This window comes from Pelobates fuscus, chromosome 5, assembly GCF_036172605.1.
Source record: "Pelobates fuscus isolate aPelFus1 chromosome 5, aPelFus1.pri, whole genome shotgun sequence".
NCBI lineage: Eukaryota > Metazoa > Chordata > Amphibia > Anura > Pelobatidae > Pelobates > Pelobates fuscus.
This window is the reverse complement of record NC_086321.1, coordinates 214,670,496-214,685,055: the sequence shown is the minus strand read 5'-3', so window position 1 is coordinate 214,685,055 and position 14,560 is coordinate 214,670,496. Positions and strand designations below refer to the sequence as shown.

General features: G+C 46.0%; 1 protein-coding gene across 1 annotated transcript in view; it reads right to left on the bottom strand.

Annotated features, from left to right (window-relative positions):
- The window catches only part of LOC134611301 (guanine nucleotide-binding protein subunit alpha-14), a 195,857-nt gene that overhangs the window by 26,298 nt on the left and 154,999 nt on the right, over positions 1–14,560 (bottom strand). The window contains exon 3 of the mRNA XM_063455024.1: positions 2,908–3,062. Coding sequence (XP_063311094.1) covers positions 2,908–3,062 — 155 coding nt within the window. The remainder of the gene's footprint in view (positions 1–2,907; positions 3,063–14,560) is intronic.

Genomic DNA, 14,560 nt, shown 5'->3' with positions numbered 1-14,560 from the left:
ATCTATTTGAGGAGATGCTGATTGGCCAGGGCTGTGTTAGAAATGTGCTGGCTCTGCCCCTGATCTGCCTCTTTGTCAGTCTCAGCCAATCCTATGGGGAAGCATTGTGATTGGATCAGGCTACCACTTCTGCTGATGTCAGCAGGCAGATCTAAAGGAAATGGGGACTAAGTAAGCAGCTGCAGACTTGAATACAAGAACGAATTTACTATATTTAGGGAGTCATGAGGAGGCCAGGGGGGCTAGATGGTGGTTTTAACCCTATAGGGTCAGGAATACATATTTGTGTTCCTGACCCTAAAGTGTTCCTTTCAGCTATCAAATTGCAGCAGTTCCAGTGAACAGGATAATGGGTGCCTTGGACATGGTAATCTTTGCAACATAACCTAGATAAGGAATATAAGTAGTTGGGGTTTCTTAAAATTATCACCTCAACAAGTTGAAAAGTTTTTATAATACAACATGAACAATGAAATAACAGTCTCTGTTGGTTTTCAAATACTGTCTAACCCATTGTCATTTAGTCCCTATGGCCTTCCCTACTTCACTTCTGCAATGACAATACGAGACAGACCAAACTGTCAAAATCACACACTTCCTGACCCAAGGTGTATGTATATGGCTGAGGGATCCAGTCGTGTACTACAGGTAGTGATGAGATTTTTTTTTTTTACATATACTTTATTAAACAAAGAATTAATTTTCTTTCAAAATTTGATGAAAGGGGGGGGGCGGGGCCTGACCATCATGGCGGGGACACGTGTCTTACACGAGCTCCTGCTTAATCCTGACAAAATAAGTGAAAATCGGCTCACCCAGTCGCAACACACGGCATTGCCAGACGTCCACCTGTCACCCATGATAGAGGGCACACGATGGGATCCTGTGCAACACGATAGGGGCCAGCTGAAGACTCAACTGACATTGCGGCCTGGTGCTCAACGGGAGGGGGAGGCGGCCGCTCCCCAGCCCTGGAGGCACCCGAAGCTGCTCACAGTACAAGCCAGCCCTGCTACCCCCCCCCCCCTGGACCGGCGGGGGTGATCCCGGTCCACCCTAGGGGGGTGACCCCAAGCTTGAGGAGAGATGGAATACCGCCAAAGGCAGCGAACGGAGGCCTCTCTAAGATGGCGGACACAACATGTGCCGACCACCCCAGCGACTCCCCACAAGATATTGTCACACGAATCAACTACCACTTTGAGACCTTCTGGATGAAGCTAGCGGGTATACTGAATCAAGGTGCTCCGCCACAGCCACCCACTACCACAAAGCAAGCAACGCTCACCTACTCCCATCACATGAACCGGCAGCCACCCAGCACTCCTACTCGCTAGGCAGGGCACCAACGCAAACATGCCCTCCCACTGATACTGCACGAAGGTCCGTCGGGGACCGACTCCTCGCTCCCAGACCACACTATCAAGAGTCACACGTCGCAGCGACACCTACAGCCGTGGTCGGGACTCGGTGGGGAGTGGAGGTGCAAAGGACTGTGGAGATCAGGGCACACTGATAAGGAGAAGAATGCACTGACAAGACTCACCTCGCCCAAAAACAGAGCGACACAAGTCAGAGGATGGAGAAGGTTGGGCACAGGGCCCAAAATGACGGCAACACCTGGTCATTCAGCTACCAACCCGCGACCACGACACGGGCCACCTCCTGAACACACGAAGAGACCAAGACCAGGATCCACAATGGCACCCGAACAGGACTGTGGTATGCCTCCTTCGGGTGTGGGCTGACTGGGACTCTAGAAGCCATAGATGAGTCACCCACCTTGCCTCACATAGACTGACTTTAATATGGCAAATGTAATGTTTCTATATGCATTTCGTGTTACTTTTATACCCCTATGCTCCTGAGTTATGCTTAACGTTTATCTGGTTTGACCACCTCCCAATTCAGTTCTCCTAGCTAATAATAAAGGCACACCTTATTAAAGACTCCACGATCGGGGCCCTCCCTCCTAACGGTAAATTCCCAACCCCTTCGCTATGCCCACTGACTGCCTGCTGCAAAAGCCTCGCTGTGGCACCCCTAGAGCTGCACTGGCACTTGAGGAAATAGCAAATCTCACGCCATCTTAGTTCCTTCCCCATAGTGCGGCAGCATGCTATTCCTATTCATGCTAGCGCTATTGAAACTCTCACGAGGTTCACAACATGTGAATCTTAGAAATCTACTAATGTTGTTGAAAGCTCATTGTCATTTGTGATCGTTAGCGTACTTACCTTACTCTTAGCAAAGCAACCTCCTTACATAAAACTATTGACTCAAAGCATGGTTTCACACTATAATATAAAAAATGTGCTGTTTTACATGCCACGTTATGTACTGTTTTGTTACCGCTTGCAACTGCCGTCGTGGCTTTGCAGGCCTGTTTGTTACTTCAAGCACACCACAAATAAAGAATTAAAAAAAAAAAAAAATTTGATGAAAGGATCATTATATTAACATTTTAATCATATATAGCATTAGGTATACATATAAGATATTAAATGAAAGACATTTATATCCTCTAAAATAAATATATCCAATATGTATTACCCTCCTCCACCCTCCTAAAAAAACTAAACAAATCAAAATGTTGTATTGTTTTTAATTATTGCATAGAACATGACAGATTGTGGTTTGAAACATAGCCAGTACGTGAGGCTACTCCTTAATCCAGAGATTGGTAAACTGCTATTGAGCAAGAAGTCCGTATTAAAGGATTTGATTGTAGAGGAAAGCATGGTTGACAGTATCACTAACAGGGTATTTTAAAAGAATATCTACATTCTGTTTTATTTGAAAATTTATTGTTGTGGAAAAATTAAATGTTAATTTAATTGTTGGCATATGAAATAAAATAACTGAGACAAGGTGTGTGTATTTGTTTAGAAGACACAGGCCACTTACTATTTAGCAGAGTCTGACAGCTGGTACTCTCTCCTCCGGTCATAGCACTCCTGGATTCCAGGGTCTTCCCACAGCTTTTTGATTGCTTCCACTTGCTTTCTTTCTAGGCTGGACACTTTGTCCACTTCCACCTCCCGGACCAATAAAGCATTTTCCTAAAGGCACAAAAAGGAATCCATTATTAATATTATGATAGAGAAAAGAGTTGCAGCATGTAGTGATTGAATGCTACATTTGGGTGCAATCAGTATCTAGAAAGTGATAAAGGATTTCTTGTTTTAACTCTGCTTCATTTTTGATGCCATGAGCAAAGCACAAAGTGCACACTGCCTGCTTAAATCGAGGATGTAAGTACTCAAAGTGTTAAAAATTGAATGAACTAGAAAATTAAAATAGCTGAAACAAGCCTAGGTTGTAACGATATCTGACTTAACTAAACATAGCAAGCACTCCGCTTTGAATGATTTTCTACTGTTCACCACAAGATGTCAGTGTTTTCCATGAGTTCCATTTAACAAAGCTTCCAGATAACTTGCACTCATTTCTCTAAGAAGCCCATAGTCCTCACAAACAGCCTGTATTGTGATCTATTGTTCTTTGTTGAAAAACAGAGCCTTTGAGACAGTTTACATTGAAAACTGTGGGGACACAGTGTTAAGAGGAACTATTACTATGGAATTGATTTCATTAAAAACCCCCAGCTAATTTGCATATGTTAAAAAAAAAAAAAGCAATGGCAGTGAACACGTGTACTCACTGCACAATAGGATAAACAGGAGCATCTTGGGAAACTGCCACACTCACTCAATCATAATAAATATTATTGGTGAAAAAAAGAAAGTTCCTCCTTAAACTTGCAATCAGAAGCAAAGTTAATTTGGTTTAAGTGGAGATGGTTCCAAATAAAGCACTTTCCCCCAAAACTGCTCTAGTGTTCGTTTTAATAGATAAAAACCAACCCAAATGATTAAATTGCCTAGCTAAATACCAATTGCCATTATATCAATGCCTATTCCAGCCTTTAAATCCAATGTAAATTGTAATTAAACAATACAAATTCGTTTTTGGCTTGAAACAGTGATTTTTACAAGGCAAACCATCATTATTATGATTATTTGTCCTCTATATTTAACACGTACTTGTTTGTAAAGAGTGGAAAATGAAATTGTAGAAATCCACACCTATCCTGTAATTGGGCATTCAGTGTAGAGAAAAGAAGAAATGCTTCTGTTTTTCCTCTTTTGCAATGTGTGCTCAGGCTGTCCCTGGCCTGAACTGGACTGTGATCTCATTTACTAAAACTGTACAATATATTTAAAAGGAACTTAAGTACAACATAAAAAGGCAAGTTATAAGCAATTATTCAACAGTGTAACACAGGGACACGCAAACTATTAGTTTCTTTCATTTATTCAATTTTAAAATCTAATTTGTCAATTTTCCAACTGAGTTTATAGTTCTTCATAGCACAATATAATGATAACCAACACCTGTTGCAGAAAGTAGTAACACTCGATGAGATGGCTAAACTGTAGCAGTACGAGTTATCATAAAACAGAAGTTCTTGTAAAATATAGAACTGTGATTATAGCCTGCCTATTTCTTATTGACTTCTAGAGTCTGCTCTACATTCGCAGAGCCAAGAGGATAGGGGAAAAAAAAAAAAAAAAAAAAGAACACTGTTGAGGTTTCAATCACTGAAATTAGCACATCCAATCTGTGCTTGCACTATAGTTTAGCATTTCTTAATTATCCTTCACCCTACTACTACTAACAAGATTTTCAAGCTAAATGGCTCTGAAATTAGTCATTCATTCACCTTATTAAAAATGATACGTTTGTGAGGCTGGATAATAGATTATATAACAGTGGTTATGGTGCCAAGAGCTCTTTGGCGCTGTCCCATGGTAAGATGTCAAACTATTTTAGTCTGGTTTGACAACTTAACTGGGTCTCACTGGGTGCCTGCGATCATATCATCTGTATCTAATTTTCCCCAGTAAGAGAAGCGCCAGTTGTTACTGTCATGTATGGCTGATGGAAGAACTCATTAGCTAAGAGCACTCCGCTGACACTTTCAGCCAATGAGCATGGCCCTCCTTTGTACTAGGGGCAATCCAAATTCTTCTGCTGGTGAAAACTGGATACCGGTGACACGGCCACAGGAATTTGGTGGGATCAAGATAGGTTTCAAACTGTACTAAAATGGCACCGTGGGTTAACCTGGTAAAGTGCCAAGGTACTCCTAAACCACTTCAGTACGCTGAAGTAAGAACTTTCCAGTGTCACCAACAGGATTACAGCAGCAACAGACCAACCGCTCCAACAGATCACACTACAACAGAAGGTTACACTCAGTCACCAATACCAACAAACTTCATATTGGATCACATGGAGGATAAACTAGGAAAAAAGAAAAAAAAGCTTATTTCTATTCTATTCCACAAATCCAGAGATTTAGCACAGACATCGTGGTGTTATAACTTGTTTAGTTTTATTTCAGAGCGGCTCTGCAACATTTACATTTCCTGCATCAAGTGTCAGTGTTCTGTTTAGATTAGGCATGGTAATTATTTTAATGTAAATACTTCAGTGTTTTATTTTTAAACAGATAAACTATATACCGTACATTGTACATATTTCTATTTTTGATGAATTCACTACAGCTATACAGTTAAAGTGACACTCTCGGCACCATAAACACTTTAATTGAATTGGTTATAGTGCCTGGATTCCTCTGGTACAGTCCCATGATTTGTTTTAAATCTCAATCAGCATCCATGGCTGCACCCCAATGGTATAGCTAATGCTCTGCATCAACCATACCAATTCATACCATCAAAAGGTGACTGAGATCACTCCGTTGACACTTATGTCACAGCAAACATAGCCTGAGCAGCAGAGAGGGGACAGACTGTGGGTCATTCAGTGTCCATTTGAAAACTGTTTAACACTCAACAGTGGAATGGTACCATACCAAGTCACTCTACTAAACATATGTAGTTATGGTTCCTAGCGTGATCATTTAACGGTTCATCAGCCAAACCCATTATTTTTATTATTTTTTCTAAATTCTTTATTTTTATTGTGCTTTAAGTGAAAAACATACAAGCTCGTGGTGCCCCAATAGCATTCCTCGAGCATATTTTCAAGCATAACATTCGGAGAATGGAGATTATCGGCACATTCTTTTTGTTTAAACTTTAGAGTGATGCGGAGTAGTTTTAAGTATAGATATAATACAACAGTGTATCTGCGAGTTATAAACAGGCTTGTGTAGCCACAATAGGAAGTAAAGGCTAGTAATACAATACATATTAAGCATTTGTATGGCAATAGCAAGATAGTAAAACAAGATTTATAGGGGGTGTCTAAAGCGTGAAATACTAGAATTTTCTAAATAGATTACATAGACTGACTGTATGAAGCCCTCTGGAGTTGAGGCTAACCCGAGACAGATGAGGTAGTTCGGGAGGCGGTGGGCCTGCTAAACTCAATGTGATCTCAAATTGAGTGCCTATGTGCAGTTCACAATACCAGCTCAGCCTGCTCCGGTGGTTGGGAAGCTTGCAGTGCATACCGATGATTCATAGAGACTAAGTGTCCCATTCACCGAGTTGTGTTGCCTGGAGTATAGATCCTTCATGCGGCCAGGGAGAACTGGGCAAAGTGCTGCTTTCCATGCTTGTGTACGGTTCCTTTCTGGTCCCCGGCCCATGGGAGAATCTGCGCCGGTCAAGGGGGTTGAGTCCTGCAGGCGGTCGGGTTGAGGTTCAGGTGAGATGCGGATGCCAGCAGCGCTGAGCTTCCGTGATTGGTGGGTCGTGTGGATAACATGTTGTACAGGCACCTTATCAGAGCTGCAGTCCCGGTCACCTTTCAGTCGGTGCCCCCCAGAAGCAAAGCAGAGCCCCCTCGTGGTGGATTTTTCTGCAGGCTTTGGGGTGCATTGGAACGGTTGTGGTCATAACATAGGCTCAGCATGATCTGCATGGGTCAACCCTCTGCACTTCGAGCTTGTGGAAAGCCTAGTTTGCGGGGACTTAGGTGGTGAGTGTCTTGTTGAGGCTCTGTGTTTCATGAAGTTTTATAGGTCGAGCCAGCTTATACATGCGAGCTGCCTCATGCATGGTGTATGCGGGGGGAGCTCCGTCATAGGTTCCCGCGCACATGGACTCCGCCATCTTGGATGTAGGCCTTAGGCCGTGTTGTCTCCAGGTCCTAGTTGTGCCTTGGTGGGTGTGACGAGACCAATCTCGCCACATTGCATTGGAGGAGCCTGGTTGCCTGCCTCTTGCCCTGTGACTATGGACCCTGGGATATTTGGCCTGTACAATTCAGTATGATAGGAGTTATGTATTTTTGTATCCTTTTGTGTTTTACTGGTAACATGTGCTCAATGGAGTCTGCCTCTATCCCTGGATATAATTGGATTATTTTCCCCATTGTCTCCAGGATAGAGGGCTCTGTAAAACCGGTTTGGGCCAGATAGCCATGCTGCCAGCCAGGCCCCAAAAGATACTTTACTAACTTCTGAACCCCTGGTCTGATTCATGCCATTCCCCTGAATGGATTGATTGTGAATATATAATTTTTATGTGAATGTGATGTATATTTTAGAAGTTATGAATATGCTGTAAAAACTATTTTTCCTGCCTGTGATAAATTACATTAACCCATTGTGTTCAGTAATTATATCACAGGCAGACGGGAGGATTTTATGTGTTTGTGCTGGGTGTGTTTTATGTTTTACTGTACGGGATTGGTTACATTTTGTCCCTCCCTGCGGGATGTCCCCTTGCATGGGGATTTGCATAAAAGTATGTGAGTGTTAATTAAAACAGACCACTGCTTGACCCTCAACACGGAGCCTTGTCTCGTTCTTGGGGGGGATTTACTGTATGCTGTTAGAGACTGATTGCCAGGAGTGTAAGCTGATTGTCTGCTTTTCCTGTTCGTCTGCTAGCAGCTATTTGTGAGGTTCCAGTTCGGGAGGTGGAGTGCTATTTTGAATCCAGTTCGGGAGTTTGGTGTTCTGCAGTAGCTGTGCCTGTATCTCTGGAAGGGGAAGATCTACTAAACGGCTTTTAACCCCTTTTATGCCTGGGGGTGCCATTACAGTGGGTGATTGTGGCTACAGGTTGTGGACCGGGATTACCCCCACCGGTCCAGGGGAGGGGGGGGGGGACAGGACCGGGTCCGCCAAGGTTCTGTGTGCCTGCTGGGCCCCTTTAGACAGGATAGAGGAGCAGCGGCCATCCACTCCACTCACCGCCAGGTAAAGTCCCGCTTGGAGCAGCAAAGGACCTCTCCTCCGAGGGACTAAAACTCCGGGAGCAAGCCTCACCTCGGATCCGGTGCCCCCTGCACATGGAGGGTCGCAGTTGTTGGTGGTTATAGTCACCTAATTGCTTGGGTTATGGGCTTATTTGTTGGTGGTTTGCAGGAGCTGATCTTCCCTGCGACTGTCCAGCTTGGCGGTCCGGCCCCGCCCCCCCAAACCTATTATCTTAACAAACCTAACAAAAATATATAAATAGCCTATGCATAAAGGAAAAACATTTTTTAATGTTTATATTAAAATAATACACATTTATCTAAACCATACAATGATACTTAAAGCAGGAAATGTAAAAACGTGGCAGAGCTGTTCTGTAATAAAAAGAGTATGTATACGTTTTCATAACGAAAGTCAGTAGTTTAGCATCATTGCTTATTGAAAATATTTGGAATAAAAAAAAAATCGTCTTCTATTGTCTTATTTTGAGACCGATCGAAAATATATCACTGGTTAACAGCATTTATACAGTTCATTCTCAATCATGATGAAGTAATGGGCTTAAGGAGAGATGACTTTCTGTAGTTTGAGTGCCAACAGGAAATAAATTTTTACAGAAAATGCTTAGGGACGCGTGGAATCACTTGGTCTGAGAATGTTTCTGTTCTTTACACTGCAAACTGGCCAGGAAAAAGAGTTAATTAGATCTCATCTGTCAAATTCTGCTTCTGTGTGTGCAGTGCCCCTTACTTGACCTTTAATTGGGCTCTTTATTGGCCCTCATTACAGTGCTCACAGTAGCACATGATGGCCTATTCAGGGGTGCAGAGTGGATTAGTGCACAGAAGCTTCCTTTAGAAGGTGGTGAGAGGTGAGGTCGGGGGAAATCCTGTGTCAGTACAGGAAAGCGGGTGTGGTTCCTCTTTAGAGGGAACGCTGATCCATAGCACCAGAGAGGCCTCTCTTACTGCTCTTTGTTAAGTCACAGCTTAGCAACTTGCTTCGAAGTATTCAGTAACTGTGGTGTTCGAAATGTCTGCTTCACAAGTCACAATGTGTAAACTGTGATTTGATGTATGTTACACAACAATGCTGCAGATAAATGTATCCTGCACAGTTTAGACTGCGCTGAGTTCACTGGTCACACAGCTGGCAACAGCTACAGTCTATAGTCGCCAAAAAACTGACAGCGGCAAATGACTGTTTGGTAAATAACTTGCCAACTTGTCGTATGGCTTGTCTGTCGAATTAAGAAGCATAAATCACGTGGGAGCTTAGGTTTTGGAACTTGAAACACTTACAGGATATTTGCTTTTGTAGAAGCTGCATTGCTTGTGCATCTGCACCAACAAAATAAAACGGAACAGAAATAATGCTAACAGAGATTGGTTCTAATTTAAAGAAACCAATGCTAAATGTTTGCAATTCTTTTAATGTCACAATCTCAACAATACGTGCTTCAGACCTATAGCAGTCCAACAGCGAACCTCCCCTGACCCATTAAATAGATTTCTTTAATACAACTAGCGCGTGGATTAAGGTTTCCTGGGCTGTTTATAGGTGCTGCATTGTATGTTCACTTGCGGACTGCTCTATTAATGACATATCTAACCCAGAAAACATGCTAATATACTTTAGTGCCATCTGAGACAAACTATTTAAACTTTCTTTTTTATAATTCTTTATTACTATTGTAAAAAACATGAACACATACAAGCATAATAGAACAAGGTTTCCTGAGACAAGTCTTTTGACAGCATATTTAAAGGCAGTACAAGACTACATAAGACAAAGTCTAGTGTGACAGTATGATGTGACAGATTATGTATGCAAGTCTACATGACAAAATAAGCGCAATGTCGTTTCATTTGGCATGAACTTCCTTTTCGATGAGAGGCATAATGTACATTTAGATATGTATGGCATAGTAATGGAGAGAAAACTGGAAAAAGGTACTCTGTATATTGATGATCAGAGTTTTAGCAGGGATTCATAAATGGAGAATGACATTGGTTCAAAAAAGAATAACATTCATTTTTGTTTTATATTTTATTTCCTTTTCCTATTGTTGCAGTCCAGCATGTAAAAAGATACAAATGTGTTCTAAAGTAAACTTGAAAGATATGGAGAGGGGGAGAGGGGGAGAGGGATTACAATGCTGATTATTTTCCACACTATACACAAGTAATGGTGTTAAGCAAGTTATCAATTGGCTAATTCTTAAGCACTTAAAATGAGAACTGTGGGATCGCATTAAAGACAAGTTTGATCACTCATCCTTCCTATCTCCACTCACTCCAATATTGTGGAACAAATTATTTCACCTGGCTTTACACTCAAACACTTCACACGATGTGAGGATAGAGATATAACCAGACTAATGCAACTAAACCTCTTGACACATTTACTAGGGCAGAGAACAAATTAGCAGCACGAATCGCATTAGCGACCCAAAGGGCAATAGGAGAATTATGGGCCAAAGAAGACATTCCAACATGTAAACAATCCTTCGGAAAATAAATGAATCTATAAGGATGGATAGACTCACTGCTCAAGTCAAAGAATAGGCTGTGTTTGCATTACTGCCTAGGAACACCTCTAGTTGCAGACACTCAGAGGGCCACTAGAGATGAATTCTGGGTAAGTGCTGCACAATGTGAAGCACTGACATTCAGAATCTCCATGATCTGCATGAAGGCATGGAACGTTCCTCATAGAGATGTCCCCCCCCCCCCCACCCCGCCCCTTCGGCCTGTTGGGTCTTTCACCCCCCACCTCTCTAGCCCCTCTGTGCATCTTTCACACTCACCCCTCTGTGTGGCTTTCATCCCCCCCACCGGTCCCTCTGTGCGTCTCTTTCACACCCCACCACCGGTCCCTCTGTGAGTCTCTTTCACACCCCCACCACCGGCCCCTCTGTGCGTCTCTTTCACACCCCCACCACCGGCCCCTCTGTGCGTCTCTTTCACACCCCCACCACCGGCCCCTCTGTGCGTCTCTTTCACACCCCCACCACCGGCCCCTCTGTGCGTCTCTTTCACACCCCCACCACCGGCCCCTCTGTGCGTCTCTTTCACACCCCCACCACCGGCCCCTCTGTGCGTCTCTTTCACACCCCCACCACCGGCCCCTCTGTGCGTCTCTTTCACACCCCCACCACCGGCCCCTCTGTGCGTCTCTTTCACACCCCCACCACCGGCCCCTCTGTGCGTCTCTTTCACACCCCCACCACCGGCCCCTCTGTGCGTCTCTTTCACACCCCCACCACCGGCCCCTCTGTGCGTCTCTTTCACACCCCACCACCGGCCCCTCTGTGCGTCTCTTTCACACCCCACCACCGGCCCCTCTGTGCGTCTCTTTCACACCCCACCACCGGCCCCTCTGTGCGTCTCTTTCACACCCCACCACCGGCCCCTCTGTGCGTCTCTTTCACACCCCACCACCGGCCCCTCTGTGCGTCTCTTTCACACCCCACCACCGGCCCCTCTGTGCGTCTCTTTCACACCCCACCACCGGCCCCTCTGTGCGTCTCTTTCACACCCCACCACCGGCCCCTCTGTGCGTCTCTTTCACACCCCCACCACCGGCCCCTCTGTGCGTCTCTTTCACACCCCCACCACCGGCCCCTCTGTGCGTCTCTTTCACACCCCACCACCGGCCCCTCTGTGCGTCTCTTTCACACCCCACCACCGGCCCCTCTGTGCGTCTCTTTCACACCCCACCACCGGCCCCTCTGTGCGTCTCTTTCACACCCCACCACCGGCCCCTCTGTGCGTCTCTTTCACACCCCACCACCGGCCCCTCTGTGCGTCACTTTCACACCCCACCACCGGCCCCTCTGTGCGTCTCTTTCACACCCCACCACCGGCCCCTCTGTGCGTCTCTTTCACACCCCACCACCGGCCCCTCTGTGCGTCTCTTTCACACCCCACCACCGGCCCCTCTGTGCGTCTCTTTCACACACCCTCCACCGGCCCCTCTGTGCGTCTCTTTCACACACCCTCCACCGGCCCCTCTGTGCGTCTCTTTCACACACCCTCCACCGGCCCCTCTGTGCGTCTCTTTCACACACACCCCACCGGCCCCTCTGTGCGTCTCTTTCACACACACCCCACCGGCCCCTCTGTGCGTCTCTTTCACACCCCCACCACCGGCCCCTCTGTGCGTCTCTTTCACACCCCCACCACCGGCCCCTCTGTGCGTCTCTTTCACACCCCCACCACCGGCCCCTCTGTGCGTCTCTTTCACACCCCCACCACCGGCCCCTCTGTGCGTCTCTTTCACACCCCCACCACCGGCCCCTCTGTGCGTCTCTTTCACACCCCCACCACCGGCCCCTCTGTGCGTCTCTTTCACACCCCCACCACCGGCCCCTCTGTGCGTCTCTTTCACACCCCCACCACCGGCCCCTCTGTGCGTCTCTTTCACACCCCACCACCGGCCCCTCTGTGCGTCTCTTTCACACCCCACCACCGGCCCCTCTGTGCGTCTCTTTCACACCCCACCACCGGCCCCTCTGTGCGTCTCTTTCACACCCCACCACCGGCCCCTCTGTGCGTCTCTTTCACACCCCACCACCGGCCCCTCTGTGCGTCACTTTCACACCCCACCACCGGCCCCTCTGTACGTCTCTTTCACACCCCACCACCGGCCCCTCTGTGCGTCTCTTTCACACCCCACCACCGGCCCCTCTGTGCGTCTCTTTCACACCCCACCACCATCCCCTCTGTGCGTCTCTTTCACACCCCACCACCGGCCCCTCTGTGCGTCTCTTTCACACCCCACCACCGGCCCCTCTGTGCGTCTCTTTCACACACCCTCCACCGGCCCCTCTGTGCGTCTCTTTCACACACCCTCCACCGGCCCCTCTGTGCGTCTCTTTCACACACACCCCACCGGCCCCTCTGTGCGTCTCTTTCACACACACCCCACCGGCCCCTCTGTGCGTCTTTCACACACACCCCACCGGCCCCTCTGTGCGTCTTTCACACACACCCCACCGGCCCCTCTGTGCGTCTCTTTCACACCCCACCACTGGCCCCTCTGTGCGTCTCTTTCACACACCCCCAATGGCCCCTCTGTGCGTCTCTTTCACACACCCCCACCGGCCCCTCTGTGCTACTCTTTCACCCCCTCAGCCCGTGTGTTTTATGGTTGTGCTGGCCTTGGACCCAGACTGCATACCAGGAGCTTCTGCTTGCTAGTAAGGAGGGAAAGGAAGAAGACGCGTGAACAAGTAAGTGCTGGGGGATACCAGGCAACTTTCCAGAGTAGAATGAGCGCATCAGATGCATTAATGCCAAGCTCAGGATGCTGAAACAATGCTGTTTTTACGGTGTGATTGGCAGGCATTTTCTTCTAAATTTGTATTAAAGTTTTATTAAAATCTAGTTCTAATAAAGGAAAGCCAGGGCAAACATTACAAATTAAGAGGAGAAATAGAATTATCATTACATGCCTTCTCTGCCCACTGCCTGATGCAACTGAGTTTATAACAATGATTGACAGGGAGTTAAAATGTTGGCTTCCTGTTGAAGCATGCTAACTGGATGATTGCTGTACCGATTCCATTCTCTCTATATTTTCATAGGTCAGGCATGCCCAATATCCACAAGGTATGCACATGTATAAATGCCGTGCATTGATATCCTTGGCACATGAAAGTTGCTATTCTGCAAAAAGTATTTTTCTTGGATGTTTATTTTCTGAATACTTCAGGGAAACCCTGTGAATTTATTTTGAACTCCTACATATACGGATTTGCACACTTGGCAAACTCAATCTGGGTGGTATTGCATATTCTCTCTCATATTCAGTGGTATCCATTATCAAATATTTAAAATAAGAGGGGGGGGGACCTCAAAAGAACCGTCGTGATTTTGTGAAAAAAGAAAACAAAAAGGATAATAAACCTCTGTTTTTACCCAGAGTATAGACACACTTGGGGTAAAGATTATTAAAAGTGTTTTTTTTTTTTGTTTTTTTGTTTTTTTTTCATTTTTAACCCCTTAAGGACCAAACTTTTGGAATAAAAGGGAATCATGACATGTCACACATGTCATGTGTCCTTAAGGGGTTAATTTCTTTTTTTATACTTTCTTACCAGCAGGGGGACTGTCTGATATTTTAGACAGTCCCCCTGCAGGCAGATCCATAGCCAGCTATAGGGGGCCATGTGATCGCTCTTTGAGAGCGATCACATGGCCCCCGGGGGCCTCATTTGCCGTGGGAGGGCTGCCTGGGCTGTCAGGCAGCCCCCCAGAAGAGGATCGCGGCGGAGGTAAGTATAACTTACCTCCTGGGGCTCAAAGCCGTTACGGCGTTCCATGCCGCCGCAACGGCTTTAAAGCCCATTATAATGGGGACGGCATGGAA